General features: G+C 42.5%; 1 protein-coding gene across 2 annotated transcripts in view; it reads right to left on the bottom strand.

Annotated features, from left to right (window-relative positions):
• Positions 1-18,716, bottom strand: part of GLB1L2 (galactosidase beta 1 like 2) — a 96,636-nt gene that overhangs the window by 7,845 nt on the left and 70,075 nt on the right. For both annotated transcript variants that reach the window (XM_060787710.2, XM_067470768.1), the window contains 6 exons: positions 18,006-18,086; positions 15,618-15,724; positions 14,524-14,670; positions 12,557-12,628; positions 9,165-9,243; positions 7,368-7,455 (listed from right to left, as the gene is read on the bottom strand). In XM_060787710.2, coding sequence (XP_060643693.2) covers positions 7,368-7,455; positions 9,165-9,243; positions 12,557-12,628; positions 14,524-14,670; positions 15,618-15,724; positions 18,006-18,086 — 574 coding nt within the window. The remainder of the gene's footprint in view (positions 1-7,367; positions 7,456-9,164; positions 9,244-12,556; positions 12,629-14,523; positions 14,671-15,617; positions 15,725-18,005; positions 18,087-18,716) is intronic.

The raw sequence follows: 18,716 nt of genomic DNA, 5'->3' as shown, positions 1-18,716 counted from the left end.
CCCAATTCGACAACTTTCGGCCAGTTTCCAATCTCCCCTACTTGGGCAAAGTCATGGAACGTGTGGTGGCAACACAACTCCAGGGGTTTCTGGTAGACACTGATTATCTTGATCCGGCACAATCTGGCTTTAGGCCGGGACATGGAACTGAGACAGCCTTGGTCGCCTTGGTAGATGATCTGCGCAGGGAACTAGACAGGGGGAGTGTGTCCCTGTTAGTTCTGCTGGACCTCTCAGCGGCCTTCGATACCGTCGATCACGGTATCCTTCTGGGGCGCCTCATGGACATGGGGCTCGGGGGCACTGCTCTGCGGTGGCTCCGATCCTTCCTTGAGGGTCGGTCCCAGAAGGTGTTATTGGGTGACACCTGTTCGGCCCCACAACCGTTGTTGTGTGGAGTCCCACAGGGTTCAATTCTGTCCCCGATGTTATTTAACATCTACATGAAGCCGCTGGGAGAGATCATACGGAGTTTCGGAATGAGATGTTATCTCTACGCGGATGATGTCCAAATCTGTCACTCCTTTCCACCTGTCACCAAGGAGGCTGTCCAGACCTTGAACCGGTGCTTGGCTGCTGTGTCGGACTGGATGAGAGCTAACAAATTGAAACTGAATCCAGACAAGACAGAGGTCCTACTGGTCAGTCGGAAGGCCGAACAGGGTATAGGGTTACAGCCTGTGTTAGACGGGGTTACACTCCCCCTGAAGACGCAGGTTCGCAGCTTGGGAGTGATCCTGGACTCATCGCTGAGCCTGGATCCTCAGGTCTCAGCGGTGGCCGGGAGAGCTTTTGCACAATTAAAACTTGTGCGCCAGTTGCGCCCGTACCTTGGGAAGTCGGATCTGGCCACGGTGGTCCATGCTCTTGTCACATCCCGACTGGATTACTGCAACGCACTCTACGTGGGGTTGCCCTTGAAGACTGCTCGGAAACTCCAACTAGTCCAGCGGGAGGCAGCCAGATTGCTCACCGGAGCGGCATACAGGGAGCATACCACCCCCCTGTTATGCCAGCTCCACTGGCTGCCGATCCAATTCCGAGCACAATTCAAGGTGCTGGTTTTGACCTATAAAGCCCTATACGGTTCCGGCCCAGTGTATCTGTCCGAACGGATCTCCCTCTATGTCCCACCTCGGAGCCTAAGATCTTCTGGGGAGGCCCTGCTCTCGACCCCGCCTTTATCACAAGTGAGATTGGCGGGGACGAGGAGCAGGGCCTTCTCGGTAGTGGCCCCCCACCTGTGGAACTCACTCCCCGGGGAGATTAGATCATCGGCTTCCCTTCTCTCATTCAGGAAAAAGCTGAAAACCTGGATGTGGGACCAGGCGTTTGGAAACTCTGGCAGCTAGAAGAAAGACCACAATGATGGGCAAATAATGACGAAACGTAATGGACCTATGGAACTCGAAACACTGACCATGAGACTGTTACTATTGTCCCTTGTGTTTATTCTGATGTTTTAATCTGTTAATTGTTTAATTATTTTAATTGTTTATATATGTATGTATTTGATATGGGCATCGAATTTCTGCCTTTTTTGTAAGCCGCCCTGAGTCCCCCCTCGGGGGTGAGAAGGGCGGGGTATAAGTAACAGAAATAAATAAATAAATAAATATCTCCCCAAAGGGACTCAGGGTGGATTCCAAACATAAAAACATAATATCCATTAGGTTTGGCTTCAGGACCAATCACGGACACCCAATATATCTAGATGCTTAATTCCCATTATATACAATCTATATAAATAAAAATGTAATGTTCGTTTGTGGGATTAACATAACTCAAAAACCACTGGGCGAATTGACACCAAATCTGGACACAATATACCTATCAGGCCAACGTGACCATCACTTATAAAAACACTAAAAAAAACACAACAGAAGAGACTTGAAAAGCCAAAAAATAAAAATACATTACAAGGGATGCGCAAAACCACATATATACACATATACACAAATATATACACACACAACACATCTACACAGACTGGGCAACAGCAATGCTTAGCAGGGGACAGCTAGTGTTGTATAAAATAGTGTCCGTTGTAAAAAAAATGGGGAAAAACACAACAATTTACTTTTTGTATTTTAAAATTATTTTCAGACTGTGGATGATAGAATTCATGAATGCAGAATCTATAGATACGGAGATCTTAGTCTATATAATTAAATCAGTGGCTGCAACCTCTAATTCAAACTCTCCGGTGCTAAAAAAATCAAAAGTAGTCAACTTTAGCAGGAGAGATAGTGAACTGGTCTATCCCAGATGGTTGACTCTCCAGGTTTGGAGGATTACAACTCCAACAATTCCAAATACCCATAATCTACCTGGTCCATTCAACTGAACAACAGCAAAAGGCAACCCTCCACACTTCTTCCCTACTATTTTATATGTTTGAATAGGACTATGACGATACTCTTGTCTCAAGGTAGAAGTAGTCGTAAACAAGACTATTCCTTGTGTTGTTGAAGGTTTCCATGATCGGAATCACTGGGTTGCTGAGTTTTCTGGGCTGTATGGCCATATTCCAGAAGCATTCGCCGCTCCTGACGTTTTGCTCATGGCAGTGGATGAAGGGCAGCACTCATAGAACAGGGGAATTTCAGACAGGAGTCAGTGGGGACCAGATGGCACCTCTCAGCAGGGGATTCCCTCGGGCAGCAACAAGCTGGGCTTTGAAGCTGCAAAGTCATTAAATGCTAATCAGGGTGGCCAGTTGCAGCGTTCACACTTGCCTCAAACACACAAGAACTCTTTCCCCCACCCTGGACATTCCACAGATACATAAACCTCACTTGCCTGGTTTCCAATCCTCACAACTTGAGGATGCCTGCCATAGATGTGGGCAAAATGTCAGGAGAGAATGCTTTATTCATTTATTTATTTATTTACAGTATTTAGATTCCGCCCTTCTCACCCTGCAGGGAACTCAGGGCGGATCACAATGCACATATACATGGCAAACATTCAATGCCATAGACACACAACACATATAGACAGACACACAGAGGCTATTTAACTTTCCAGCTTTATGAGGGCATGCTCGAATTCTGGCCACCGGGGGAGCTGTTGCTTCACTGCCCACTTGTGACACCGATGGAGTACTTCCTCATTCTTTTACATGCTGCTGGAGATTTTTATGGCATCATAAATTAGTCTTCTCAGAATTCAACTGACAACTCCTTTGACAAATGATCTCTGACCATGACCTGAATCCAAATTACTGTATTTAATTACTACATTTTTAAGCTAAGCTGAATTGATCCTATTTAATTGCTCTATTTCTATGCTACTACTTGTTCTATCCACCTTACTGACCAGTCTATCTTTTAATTAGTTTTGCATATTGGCCCTCTCCTCCCCCCAATATGAGTCTGTTGTTGCTTAGGATGCTTGTTTATTATTGTTTATGCTGTTTTTAAGATATTTTAATATGTTATTGTTCATTTTCTAATTGTATGTTGCCTTGGGCTTGGCCCCATGTAAGCCGGCCCAAGTCCCCTCAGGGAGATGGAGGTGGGGTAGAAAAATCAAGTTCTTGTTCTTGTTCTTCTTGTTGTTGTTGTTGTTCTTCTTGTTGTTGTTCTTCTTCTTGTTGTTGTTGTCGTTATTGTTCTTGTTGTTCTTCTTATTGTTGTTGTTGTTCTCGTTGTTGTTGTTCTTCTTGTTAGTGTTGTTATTGTTCTTCTTGTTGTTGTTGTTCTTTTTCTTGTTGTTGTTGTTCTTCTTCTTGTTCCTCTTCTTCTTGTTGTTGTTGTTCCTCTTCTTCTTCTTGTTCCTCTTCCTCTTGTTCCTCTTGTTGTTCCTCTTGTTGTTGTTCCTCTTCTTCCTCTTCTTCTTCCTCTTCTTCCTCCTCCTCCTCCTCCTCCTCTTCTTCTTCTTCTTCCCACATAAGTGGTACCTAAATTTCCTACTTGACAGATGCAACTGTCTTTCTTACTGTAAAGGTCGACAGCAAGCTAGACAAATGGTTGGGAGCTTACTCCAACCCAGACTGGCTTCGAACTCATGGAACTTGGCCATACAGCCTGGCAAACTCACAGCAACCCAGGACCATTCCTCTTTACAGCTCAATAGGAAGAAAGGAGTTTCCATCCATGCACAAACCTATCAATCCCTGCCATTTTTCTTTCTCTTTCACACACACATAGATTTCCAGGTTATGCCATGAGTAACATACCCTGGAGGTCCCAACACCATCTTTAAAGGGGCTGAAATGATTAAAAGGGTTCTCTCTCTCTTTCTCCCTCCCCAGTTCCATTTTTTTTGCCAACCAGCATCTCTGTCTGCAAGGAAGCGACCGGGGAGACGTTGGTGTTCCTTCAGAGGCCTGGGAAATGTCACTTCCCATTTCATCTAATCTGCTTCAGCTCTCCGGGGCTGTGTATATTTCCTTATTAAAAAGGCTCCGTGCATGCCTAGAGGCGACAAGCTCCGCTACCAACTCTGGAGCCCTAACCCAATGAAGGGCTTCCCCTGGAGATGTGAAGTCTATGCCGGCGAAATGGAGGAGGGAAGCTTGCTGGCTCAGCAGAATCTCTGCTCCCTTGTCCATTTGCAAACTCCAGCAAGTTTGGAAATTGCAAGCCTGGCATCTGCTGCAAAAGAGAAGGAAGGAAGGAAGGTACGCCTCAGGGATCAGGGCAGGGCTTCCCTTTGGAGGACCTGCACATGCTGGGGTGGATGCTTCTGTTATTTCTAGAAAACATTGAGGCTGGTTCCCTAGCAGAGATTTCTACCTCATTATATATATTTTTTGCTAATCTTCAACACTTGCACTACCAGCTAATCTTGTTAATGTGCAACTGCAAATAACTCAACCATTCTTGTAGCTGACAATGCTTGCTTTGGCCAAGAATGGAAAAGCAAACAGCTTCCCTTGTTTTGGCCCAAAATCGTAACCTTTAAGGACCCAGGAAGTTATAGTAATATTGTATAATACTAATATCGTGCTGTGCTAATAATATAATATATTGTATACACATTTAATATTGATAATAATATTATAATGTAATACAATATAATAATAATAATAATAATAATAATATAAAATTATTTTATTTTATATTACATGCAATATTACTAATAATATATTAAAGTATAGTGATGTAGTACAATATAGTAATACATAATACTAATATTGTGCTGTGCTAATAAGGTATTGAATAGGTAAAAAGGTAGGTAAAGGTTGTCCCCTGACATTAAGTCCAGTCATGTCTGACTCTGGGATGTGGTGCTCATCTCCATTTCTAAGCCGAAGAGCCGGCGTTGTCCATAGACACCTCCAAGGTCATGTGGCCGGCATGATTGCATGGAGCGCCCTTACCTTCCCGCCGGAGTGGTACCTATTGATCTACTCACATTTGCATGTTTTCAAACTGCTAGGTTGGCAGAAGCTGGGGCTGACAGTGGAAGCTCATGCCACTCCCCGGAATCAAACCTGCGACCTTTCGGTCAACAAGCTCAGCAGCTCAGCGCTTTAACCCACTGCGCCACTGGGGGCTCCACAATATATTGTATACACATATAATATTGAAAATAATATCATGTCATACAATACAATAATAATAATACAATAGAATAAGTATATATTTTATATTACATGTAATATTACTAATAATATTAAAGTATAGTGATGTAGTACAATTTAGTAATACATAATACTAATATTGTGCTGTGCTAATAATATATTGTGTAAACATATAATACTGAAAATAATGTAATACAATACAATACTAATAATAATACAATAGAATAATTATATATTTTATATTACATGTAATATTACTAATAATATTACAGTATAGTGGTGTATTACAATACATAATACTAAAATTGTACTGTGCTAATATTATAATATATTGTATACACATATAATATTGATAATAATATTATAATGCAATACAATACAATACTAATAATACAATAGAATAATTATATATTTTATATTACATGTAATATTACTAATAATACTACAGTATAGTGGTATGGTACAATATAGTAATACATAATACTAATATTGTACTGTGCTAATATTATAATATATTGTATGCACCTATAATATTGATAATAATATTATAATGCAATACAATATAATCCTAATAATAGGAGCCCCCAGTGGCACAGTGGGTTAAACCCCTGTGCCAGCAGGAGTGAAGACGGACAGGTTGCAGGTTCGAATCCGAGGAGAGGCGGATGAGTTCCCTCTATCAGCTCCAGCTCCTCATACGGGGACATGAGAGAAGCCTCCCACAAGGATGATAAAACATCAAAATCACCCGGGCATCCCCTGGGCAACGTCCTTGCAGACGGCCAATTCTCTCACAACAGGACACTACTGACACGACAAAAAAAAATCCTAATAATACAATATAATCATTATATATTTTATATTTTATATTACATGTAATATTACTAAGAAAACTACAGTATAGTAGTATTATTTATTTATTCATTTACAACATTTATATGCCGCCCTGCTCACCCCAAAAAGGACTCAGAGCAGCTTACAAGATATATATACATACAATATATTATTAGCATAGTACAATATCAGTATTAAATATTACTATATTGTACCATACCTTTACATTGTAATATTATTAGTAATATTACATGTAATATAAATATACAACTATAATATCATATTATTATTAGTATTATAGTACATTGCATTATAATATTATAAATATTGTATGTATATACAATATATTATATTATATTACATTATATTGTATTATTAGCATAGTCTCACAACCTCTGAGGATGCCTGCCATAGATCTCACAACCTCCGAGGATGCCTGCCATAGATGCAGGCAAAACGTCAGGAGGTGTTTTTTTTTGGGCTATATGGCCATGTTCTAGAGGCATTCTCTCCTGACGTTCTGCCTGCATCTATGGCAAGCATCCTCAGAGGTTGTGAGACCTCCCAACCTCTGAGGATGCTTGCCATAGATGCAGGTGAAACGTCAGGAGAGAATGCCTCTAGAACATGGCCATATAACCCGAAAAACCTACAACAACCCTGTAATTCGGGCCATGAAAGCCTTCAACAATACAGAAAAAATAACACTGTTCCAATTCATTGCTGCAAAAGTAACTGGGTAGAAAACTAAATCATTCCAAGGAACATGTTACTCTGAGGCTCTGGGAGGGGCTGCCGGAGAGCCCAGTGCGCTTCCCCTTGAGCTCTCAGGTCCGGATCTGTCAGCCTCCTTCTTTGCCAGGCACCGGCTTGGTGGCAGGTGGAGCTGCTAACTAGATGCTGTCCCTCTGCCAAACGTGTTTGCTGTAAATGAGGGGGAAAGGGGGGAAACAAATAACTGCAAGAGAGGGGAGAGGGAGGGAGAATTTGTCACTGCAACCTTTCCATGAAGCTGGGTTTCATCTCCAGGTTGTAAATCTTGAAGTTCCTTAAGGGGGTTTTGTTGAGAGAGATGTCACCAATTAAGCCTGCAAGAGAAACGAGAGGAAAAGCTGGAGTGAGAGGCAGAGCGACTGATGAATGGTCCTTGGGTGGAGGAGGTTCGGTGATTTGTGAGGAAATGCAACAGTAGCCACAGAACCAAGGCTCTAAGAGTCTCCACTGTAGAGGGAAGGTGGGCCATGCAAAGTTGGGGTTCTTTCACTCTGGTGTCAGTACTAATCACATAACAATAGAAAGCCATGACATCTTTTTGCTCGCCTTTGTCAGAAAACATCTTCGTAGAATCATAGAATCGTTGAGTTGGAAAAGACCACATGGGCCATCCAGTCCAACCTCCCACCAAGAAGTAGGCAAACCACATTCAAAGCACCCCTGACAGATGGTCATCCAGCCTGTTTGAAAGCCTCCAAAGTTCCACCTTGTCTCCTGTGCTATGCTAATAATATAATACAATATAATATAATGTAATATAATATATTGTGTGTGCATATATATATATATATATATATATATATATATATATATATATATATATATATTTATAATATTATAATGTAAATCTATATAAATAAAAATGTAATGTTCGTTTGTGGGATTAACAGAACTCAAAAACCACTGGATGAATTGACACCAAAATTGGACAGCATACACCTAACAACCCAATGTATGTCCTTCACTCAAAAAAATGATTTTGTCATTTGGGAGTTGTAGTTGCTGGGATTTATAGTTCACCTACAATCAAAGAGTATTCTGAACTCCACCAACGATGGAATTGAACCAAACTTGGCACACAGAACTTCCGTGACCAGCAAAAAATGCTGGAAGGGTTTGGTGGGCATTGACCTTGAGTTTTGGAGTTGTAGTTCACCTACATCCAGAGAGCACTGTGGACCCAAACAATGATGGATCTGGACCAAACTTCTCACAAATCCTCAATATGGCCAAATGTGAACACTGGTGGAGTTTGGGGAAAACAGACCTTGACTTTTGGAAGTTGTATTTGCTGGGATTTATAGTTCACCTACAATCAAAGAGCATTCTGAACCCCACCAATGATAGAATTGGGCCAAGCATCCCACATTACGAACAGAAAATACTGTGTTTTCTGATGGTCTTTGGTGACCCCTCTGACACCCCCTCGCAACCCCCCCACCCCAGAGGTCCCAACCCCCAGGTTGAGAAACACTGATCTAGACACTATATTTCTATTTATGCAGGCCAAAATCCCAATTTTTTTTACGCCGCATGACATTGTTGGCTCATGTTTAGCTTGTTGTCCACAAGGATTTCCCATCACTTAAGGTATTAGAAATGTAGTGCTACCAGTGCAGGAACTGTAGATACCAACTGCCCAGTGCACAGTACATACTGAGTCATTAAGAATGAAAAGATATTCTTGAAAAGTGTGCCGAAACCTCAGAGGTCAATGAAATGGTCAAATTAGATTTCCAGCGGGCTGGGGCAGCTTTTGACGGTTCCTTGTTACTTCCAATGACTAGCAGAAGCAAAATAAATTATGCATAATGAGATAAATTATGCAGATTGGAATAAATTAACTGCTTCATTTAAGACAGGTCAGAATTTCAGCTTTTCTTGGCACAAAGCGTGGAACTGTCTGGCTGAAAATTTTGAGGGTTTCTTTTGTCACCGAGTAGAAGAAGGCTTCTCTTATTAACTAGGGGAAATGTTTTATGGAAATGCTGCTGTCAAATGTGACTCCTTGGTATGAACTTGCCTTTCCGCTGGTCGTTGAGATGCTCTCCGTAATTGACTCGCCCACAGTTCTCGACCAGGAGCTGGAGTTGCCGGTATCCCTGTAAGTCACAATAGAGGACAAGTCAAACTGGAGCCACAAAAAATCAGAGATACCAAGACACAAAGAAATATATGAAATGTGAGAAGTCAGCCAAATCACTCTAGATTAGGGGCAGCAGCAGATGGCTGATCTGCAGATTAGAGTGAAGACAGATTGTAACACTGGATTGATCTCAGTGTATTTCCAGAACTACCTTGCTGTACTGAAAATGTTACACCTGTCTTCAAGCTAATGTACATATGCCGTGTTTAATGTATTGTCAAAGGCTTTCATGGCCGGAATCACTGGGTTGTTGTAAGTTTTTTTGGGCTGTATGGCCATGTTCCAGAACTACCTTGCCGTACTTGATTCCCCAGGCTTCTTACTGCCTGGGGGAATCCTTTGTAGAGAGGTGATTAGTAGGCATGTGCAATCCATGGTTCTAAATTATTCTCAAGTATTTACAAAACTAAAGTTCTGGTGGTGAAAACTAGGGGGCGCTGGTGCTTTGCTTCTACAGTGTTGCTAAAGTTCTGGTGGTGAAACTTTCAGAACTCTAACACAACTTTCAAAACTTCAATATAAATGGCAGTTCCTAATAGGTTCTGTCATAAAAATCACCAATAATAAAATAATAATGAAATTTTGAAGTGTCTCTCATTTGGTATCAGCCATTGATTGAGGTTCTGGGTTTGAGCCTGCCACTTTTGGACTCTCGCTTGCTGGGGGGTTCTAGCAAGTATCTCTGTAGATCTTAGAAAACTATTTCGATGTAAGTCGTTGACGTGCTGGCTGATATCCAAACAAGGGATGAGCTGGAGAAGTCTCTGCCTTGGTCCTTTCACAATTGGCTGCTACTTCCCGGTGGATGTCAGGTGGTGCAATACCAGCTAGACAGTGTAATTTCTCCAGTGGTGTAGGGCGCAGACACACCATGAAAATGCGGCATGTCTCATTAAGAGCCACATCTACTGTTTTTGCGTGGTGAGATGTGTTCCACACTGGGCATGCATACTCAGCAGCAGAGTAGCATAGCGCAAGGGCAGATGTCTTCACTGTGTCTGGTTGTGATCCCCAGGTTGTGCCAGTCAGCTTTTGTATGATATTGTTTCTAGCGCCCACTTTTTGCTTGATATTCAGGCAGTGCTTCTTGTAGGTCAGAGCGCGGTCCAGAGTGACTCCCAGGTATTTGGGTGCGCTGCAATGCTCCAGTGGGATTCCTTCCCAGGTGATCCTCAGAGCTCAGGATGCTTGTCTGTTCTTATGGTGAAAAGCACATGTTTGTGTTTTAGATGGATTAGGGATCATCTGGTTTTTCCTGTAGTAGGTGGTAAGAGCACCTAGAGCTTCGGATAGCTTCTGTTCAACCATCTCAAAACACCCTGCTTGAGCAGTAATGGCACGATCATCAGCATAGATGAAACTCTCTGTCCCTCTGTCCCACACTGTAGAAGCAAAGCACCAGCGCCCCCTAGTTTTCACCTCCAGAACTTTAGTTTTGTAAGTACTTTAGAACCATTTAGAACAATGGATTGCACATGCCTAGTGATTAGCTATCTCTGGTTGTTTCTTGCGCTCACTACACACTACATCAAGGATTCAGCCTTTGTTGTTGTTATTTGTTCAGTCGCTTCCAACTCTTCGTGACCTCATTGTCCAATCCACGCCAGAGCTCCCTGTCAGCCGTCACCACCCCCAGCTCCTTCAGAGTCAAGCCAGTCACTTCAGGGATACCATCCATCCATCTTAACCTTGGTCGGCCCCTCTTCCTTTGCTAGGGTTAGGGATACAGGTAATACTGCTTTTTAATCTGGAAGAACATCTCTCCATGAATCTCAGGATCCTTAAGAATGACTCTGGTCAACTTCTATGGTCAACTTCCACAAGACATTGTCCATAAAATCTCACTGAAGAACCTAGAGATGTTCCTCTAGGAATCTCTAGTGTAACTTCAGTGTAACTCTTCAGTGTAACTCTGGTCAACTTCTGGCAAAGGTCCCTGTATAGTCACACTGAAAGATCTTGAGATACCAAGAGAGAACAATTGCAGAATCTCTAGGCGCTTCAGTGTGAATCTAGGTAAACTTCTGGTGGATATCTATGTTGTTTATTCATTCAGTTGCTTCCGATTCTTCGTGACCTCATGGACCAGCCCATGGCAGAGATCCCTGTTGGCCATCACCACCCCCAACTCCTTCAGAGCCAATCCAGTCACTTCAAGGATGCCATCCATCCATCTTGCCCTTGATCAGCCCCTCTTCCTTTTTCCTGCCATTTTCTCCAGCATCATTGTCTTCTCTAAGCTTTTTAGTCTTCTCATGATGTGGCCAAAGTACTTCATCTTTGCCTCTACTATCCTTCCCTCCAATGAGCAGTCAGGCTTTATTTCCTGAAGTATACGCTGGTTGGAATTTCTGGCGGTCCAAGGCACTCTCAAAATTTTCCTCCAACACCACAGTTCAAAAGTGTCTATCTTCCTTTGCTCAGCCCACTTCATGGAAAAAATCAGCAACCTCAAGCTCAACTCCAACAACAAACCGATGAGCTCTGACGTGATGCCTCTATTTACCAAGGTCCCAGTAGCTGACACCATCGCGCTAATCAACCAGAAGTTCCCAGGAGACATCATAGTCCTGTTTCACCATTGCCTCTCCACAAGCTACTTCCAGTGGGACAATGCATTCTATGAACAGCTATGGGGAGTCCTCTCAGCCCAGTCATAGCAAATTTCTACATGGAACAAGCCAGACCTTGAAACTGCTAGGCCATTCAGTGCTAATCAAAGTGGCCAATTTCAACATTCACACTTGCCTCAAACAGACAACAGTTCCTTCTCCCAATCTGGACATTCCACAGATACATAAATCTCACTTGCGTGGTTTCCAACAGACCCCTCAACCTCTGAGGATGCCTGCCATAGATGAAGGTGAAACGTCAGGAGAGAATGCTTCTAGAACATGGCCATATAGCCCGAAAAACCTACAACAACCCTTCAATGGGTTTAAACACCAAAACACTGAGCTACATTGTTTCTAGGGCAAAATTATAATTAGGGATTGGGAAGTGTTAAGCAATGAAGGACTGAGTTTTAAGCCTGAAACCCTAAAGGCAGTGACAACATTCAACTGAATTCAAATGGTCTTCCTTCCCACGGACAAGATTAGGATGATGCCACATCTAACTCTAGTTTTGCCTCCTGGCAGAGATCCAGAGCCATTATTGTCTGAACTGACCCAATACAACAGAGATTTGCTGACACAGAGAAATGCCGGGGCAAAAGGGATGTTGAGCATCTCCGCCTGTAATTCACGCTGCCTCTTCTGACTACTTACCTGCCCGTCAGGGATTGTCAGTTCTTGTGTGCTGTAATCAAGGAGGCCAAAATACCGCTTATTAAGAAACATCTGTGGGAAAGAAACAGCCAGTCTCATTTGTCAGTCACAAAAAGGTGGAGGATTAGAGGAGGATTTAGGGGCCGTGATGGTGAGGCGGGAGGAGGGCTACCTGGCAGGAAGAGAGATTATTCTCCTCCAAGCATTGTCTGTAAGCTTATTATTTATCATCGTTTGAAAAGCAGTTAAACAGACAAAGAAGGGAGAAAAACTATAATAAAGAATCCCAGATTAGCAGGCATCAACAGCTATGTTGAGATGGCAACACCTCTCCACCACCATTTAAATCAATGGTTGCCAAATTTTTTGACCAGGGACTACTTGGCCAGCGACCACTTTGACCAGGGACCACTGTCCAACATTAGTACCAAAAGGGTTGCAAATCAGTTTTTGGTCAACTTTAGGTTCAGTTTGGTTATTTGAGATGCTGATTCAGAAAACTGCATTGGATAGACCACATCAGCTCTAGCTTCTGATACAGAACATATGCCATCCAGCAGATGTTCGCCCGCAGAAAACCATCTATATAAATAAAAATGTAATGTTTGTTTGTGGGATTAACATAACTCAAAAACCACTGGACGAATTGCCACCAAATTTGGACACAAGACACCTACTAACCCAAGGAGTGACCATCATTATTGTCATTTGGGAGTTGTAGTTGCTGGGATTTATAGTTCGCCTATAATCAAAGAGCATTCTGAACTCCAACGATGATGGAATTGAGCCAATCTTGGGATACAGAACGCCCATGACCAACAGATAATACTACAAGGAATTGGTTGACCTTGAGTTTTGGAGTTCTAGTTCACCTACATCCAGAGAGCATTGTGGATTCAAACAAAGGTGGATCTGGACCAAACTTGGCACAAATATTCCTTATGCCCAAATATGAACACAGATGGAATTTGGGGGAAATAAACCTTGACATTTGGGAGTTAGAGTTACTAACTACAATAAAAGAGCATCTCAACTTCTCACACAGAACCCCCATGACCAACAGAAAATACTTAATGCCATCCAGTCCAACTCCTTTCACCAAGGCAAGAAAACATAATCAAAGGCCTCCTGAACAAGAGCCATCCAGCCATAGATATAGATAGATATATAGGATTCACACACATAGAGATAAAGTATCATAGATTTGAAAGTGACGCCTAAAGAAGGACAATTATATGTTGCATGTTCCAGAGTAGGCAAACCAGACAATCTCCACATCAACACTGACAAAGAAACAAGAAAAAATACTGTTTACCCACAGAAGCCAACACTTTCTTGTTACTTTTCCAGATCATCAGACTGGGCCACAGCAATGCGTGGCAGGGGACGGCTAGTGTTTAATAATCTAGAACAGATGTGGTCTACCAATGCAATTTTCTGCATCAGCACCCCAAATAACCCCAGGAACAGGCCAATATAGCATGAAAATATCATTGCAGATTTGATAAATGTGAATTTTATATATGTGTGGGAAGGAATGGAAGAATGGAAGGATGTATGGATGGAGCTAATAATTTTGTAGACATCAGTAAAATATTAAGACCTGCAATGACTAACCAGACCTGCTTGCTGGACTATAATTAAATGTCGCCAATAAGAACGGAAAAGTAAACTGTGATAAGAACTGGACAGTGATAAGATCAATGTCTACAATGTTAAGAAGTCAACACAAGCCTTGTGTTTGTCAACACCAATCAAGAAGAGTCAACATCTGGCTAGTAAACTGAGATAGAGCCAGGATGGAAGACGGCTATCATTAATTTACAACTTTGGGACTACGTCAGCAAAATATTCCTATAAAAGACTAAATGTAACAATTCTCATATTGTGACAGAAAAAGTCTCCACTGCCACCTCATCTGACCCCCAAGACAAGTTGTGTGACCCCAAATCTGCTACGTTCTTCACCTGGGCTCTGTCCCGGATGTGGTCATGAGTATGTAATGCTCCTCCTTGAGGTAAGATAGTCTCATAGAGCGTATACCCAAAGGCCTGTCCATTTCCGTCGTTCACCGGGAGGTTCTCCATGTTAACAGGGTTTTCTGACCTGACGGGCTGCAAAAGAGAAATGACACACTTACAAGGGAATCCTAAAGGGATTTACTTATACATACCAGCGAGTTCAGAAAGGGGTAAGTCCATTCCAACTTTGATGGGTTCAGGCTACACTGCTAACATCACAGTGACTCGCATGCAAATGGCACATGCACGCCTTATATCTGCATGCAAGCTGTTACTTTATGTTACAACTGCTGGAAAGAGATATTTTCCACAGAATTTACAGAATAACACCAGCCTTAATTGCAAGACATCTCCATTAGAAATGAATTCTGAAATTGAATGATAGTAGGTTCTTGTGGGTTTTTTCGGGCTATACGGCCATGTTCTAGAGGCATTTTTCCTGACGTTTCGCCTGCATCTATGGCAAGCATCTTCAGAGGTAGTGAGGTCTGTTGGAAATAGGAAAATGGGTTTATATATCTGTGGAATGACTGGGGTGGGGCACAGAGCTCTTCTCTGCTGAAGCTAGGTGTGAATGTTTCAGCTGACCACCTTCATTAGCATTTGAAGGCCTGGCTGAGCCTGGGAAAATGTTTTGTTGAGAGGTGTTAAGATGTGCCTGGTTGTTTCCTCTCTGCTGTTTTGCTGTAATTACTCTAAAATTACAACAGCAAAACAGCTGGCTACTAAGGTGGTCAGCTGAAACATTCACACCTAGCTTCAGCAGAGAAGAGCTCTGTGCCCCACCCCAGCCATTCCACAGATATATAAACCCATTTTCCTATTTCCAACAGACCTCACAACCTCTGAGGATGCTTGCCATAGATGCAGGCGAAACGTCAGGAGAAATGCCTCTAGAACAAGGCCATATAGCCCGAAAAAACCCACAAGAACCTAGTGATTCCAGCCATGAAAGCCTTCGACAATACATTGAATGACAGTAGTTTGGGATCACGACCAAAAACTGAAAGTCAACTTCTTTGAAGCAGAATGGTACCAACCTTGACCAGAGAGGGCAGCACCTCCCAAAGAGAGACATATTGCTGCATCAGGATTGCCCCGTAGGACGCTTTACTTGAAATGACTGGAGGCTCAGGCAAAGGGCCACCTTTAAAGAAAGAACAGAAAGATGCATTCAGTACAAGTGCTCTATTAGTTGACTGGCTTCGAAAGTGTAAGATATGATATCTTCTCACCTAATTGGATTTACCTATTTCTTTAAAGTGCTTTTTACTTTACTGCTTTAGTTTTAAATGTGTCATGATTTTATTGTTTTAATGTTTTACTGTTGTTGCTTTAATGTTTATTATTTTGCTTTATGAGTTTTATTGTTGTATTTGTTATGCTGTTGTTTTATTGAGGGCCTTGGCCTTTGTAAGCCGCATCAATTCCTTCGGGAGATGTTAGCGGGGTATAAATAAAGATAATAATAATAATAATAATAATAATAATAATAATAATAATCTTCAATAAAAGGATTGTTTTCCTACTTAACGGTGTGGTGTTTAAAGTCAGAGGGCTTTTCCTGTCCTGGAGTGCAACACGTCCCTACTTTGCGGAAGGTCCTGGAATGTAACACCCACGATAAGTGAGGGAACACTGTATTACTAAGACTAGGCCATAGCAACGTGTGGCTAGATACAGCTAGTCAGAAATAAATTGAAGGCACAGGACAATACAACATATTATGAACCAGCTAACTGTTGTGGCTCAGCAGGAACCTCAGGAAGAGCAGGAAGAGGATGATGGGCTTCAGATTCCTGAAGACGAGGAGTTCCAGTTTCCCATGGGAAGGGATGTTGTCTTAGAAGATGTTTCTGATCTTAATGAAACTTCACAGGTGCAGGTGGAGGAGGCGAGCCAGCCTGTGAGCCCTCTGCCTGCCGATTCTCAGGCTGCTGATTCCCAACTCCAGGAAAATGAGTTATTCGACCTTGAAGGCTCTGCAAATTTAGATAGGGAGGATCGCTTGCAATTCAGGGTTTGCTGTCTTGCAATTCAGGGTTTGCTGTAGTACAAGGCTTGTAAACAAGACAGAGGTTAGAGATCAAAGGAATGCTTTCATGCTGGGAAAGTATATTTAGTGAACTGATTGAAGGCAACCTTTTGTCAGTGCAACTTCAGCGAACACCCTGATAACTTCTCTGGATTGTCTCGGCTTTTGGGCAATGCTTTTGGTTTCTTGGGACTTTGATGTGGATCTTGGCTTCTTGGGACTCTGTCATGCTGCCATGGAATCTTCTTTGATCAATGCTCATGGAATATGCTTCATGTTATTTGCCTTTGGACTTTGGAAACTCTGCCTTTGCATTTAAGACTCCGTTTGGCTACTGAACTTTTGCAACTTCACTTTTGTGTTTAAGACTTTTCTTTAATAAACTACAGCCTTGGTGTGTGTGGTGTTCTGAGCAAGGTGAATCTATCCCGAGGTGCGACACTAACAACATTTCTGAATCCTGAGTGTTGGCAAGCACCCACTGTTTCCCTGTCTATTGACACTTCTCATTGCCCATTTGCTGGTCCTCAGTCTGTCTTGCTGGCACTTCTGTGCTTTTGCACCATTCAGCAGATCCTACTTCATAGGATTTCAGAGTCTCTTGTTTTGTGGCAGGCACACTCCCCTCAAATCAGATAAAAAACCTGTACTTTTGCCATCACTGGTAGAGGACATTTGGATCACAGCAACCAAATAAAGCAAAAGGACAGATAGGGCAAAATTATGCAGGAAACAGTAAGGTTTTAAAAGAAGGAAAACAGACTTAAGAAGAGGCAAAAGGAACAAAAAGACGCATAAAAGGGGGACATATACATGAAATAAAAGAAGGAAGAAAGGAAGGGCTTTTCAGAAATTCAGAACACAAAAAGGAACATAAAAAGACATAAACGGTTTCAGCTTGACACTCTCTGTGCAGTTCAGCAATCTTTCTTTGAGGCACAGTTTTGCCTTAAACCAACTTCTTCAAAGAAAGCAGAGAAAAGGACCGCTTGCGGACATGGATTGGTGGCAGAAAAGAGAGCGTCAAGTTTGCTCTGGGAAGAAAAAGTCAAAAAGAGGAAAAATACGCAAAGAATTCCACCCTTTCTAATTTGCATTTGTTTTAAGTTTCCTGGCATGGAATATTCCCCAGCAGAGAGAGGTGGAAGTTATTAAGTTCGCACACCTTTCCTGCTGCTTGTGAAGTGAGCTGAAGGTCCATTTCCATAACAAGACATCCTATCTTCTCTTCTCCCCTCCCTCATGTTCCCAGCTCATCCACAGGATGTAGCTACTTGGAGAACAGCAGATGCCAAGCACACAAGTGAGGAAGCTCATTTCCAAGCTCTGCTCAAGTGGCACCAACCAGCATTTAGAGAAGGCAGGGAGGCTTCTCCAGCATACGTGTAATTACCCAGTATGTCTGTGAAAAACTGACGCAGCTTGAAGAACTTGGGGGTGTAGTCCCCAGACTCGGTCAGGATGGCATCATAGTCTGAAAAAGAAGGGTGCAAAAAGGTCAAAATGGCGTGAAAAGGAGTCCTGGCCAAACAAGAAGGAAGCATTGTGTTGGGTTTCATCCCTGGACTGCACAAGTCCCTTGTGTCATCAGGTTTCCAGACCTCAATGAGTAGCTAGAGATACTATGCATGTTTCCCAAAAGGACTTTGTCTGAACCCCTCCTGTTAGTCACTGTCTCCTCCCCGCTTTGATGATACAGGAATGGAATTCTATGAGGGAACTTCCCCTTTAAGTTTTTTTATTGCCCTGGGTTAACGATGTGGTCTCCACCATTGCTCTCTTCTGCCTTTCTTCCTTCCAGTGAGGAAGCATTTTGCCTCTTTCTAGGCAAAATGTAGCTGCATGGACTTTTTTTTTTAAAACAGCCTTTTTACCTTTTACTTTTCTGGAGAATCATAAATCATAGAGTTGGAAAAGACCTCATCAGCCATCCAGTCCAACCCCCTGCCAAGAAGTAGGACAATTGTGTTCAAAGCACCCCCAACAGATGGCCATCCAGCCTCTGTTTAAAAGCCTCCAAAGAAGGAGCCTCCACCACACTTCAGGGTAGAGAGTTCCACTGCAGTTCAGTGGCGCTTGGCATATCCTTAGGTGGACCGTACTT

This window comes from Anolis sagrei, chromosome 7 (genome assembly GCF_037176765.1).
Source record: "Anolis sagrei isolate rAnoSag1 chromosome 7, rAnoSag1.mat, whole genome shotgun sequence".
Lineage (NCBI taxonomy): Eukaryota > Metazoa > Chordata > Lepidosauria > Squamata > Dactyloidae > Anolis > Anolis sagrei.
This window is presented reverse-complemented; position numbering and strand designations above follow the sequence as displayed.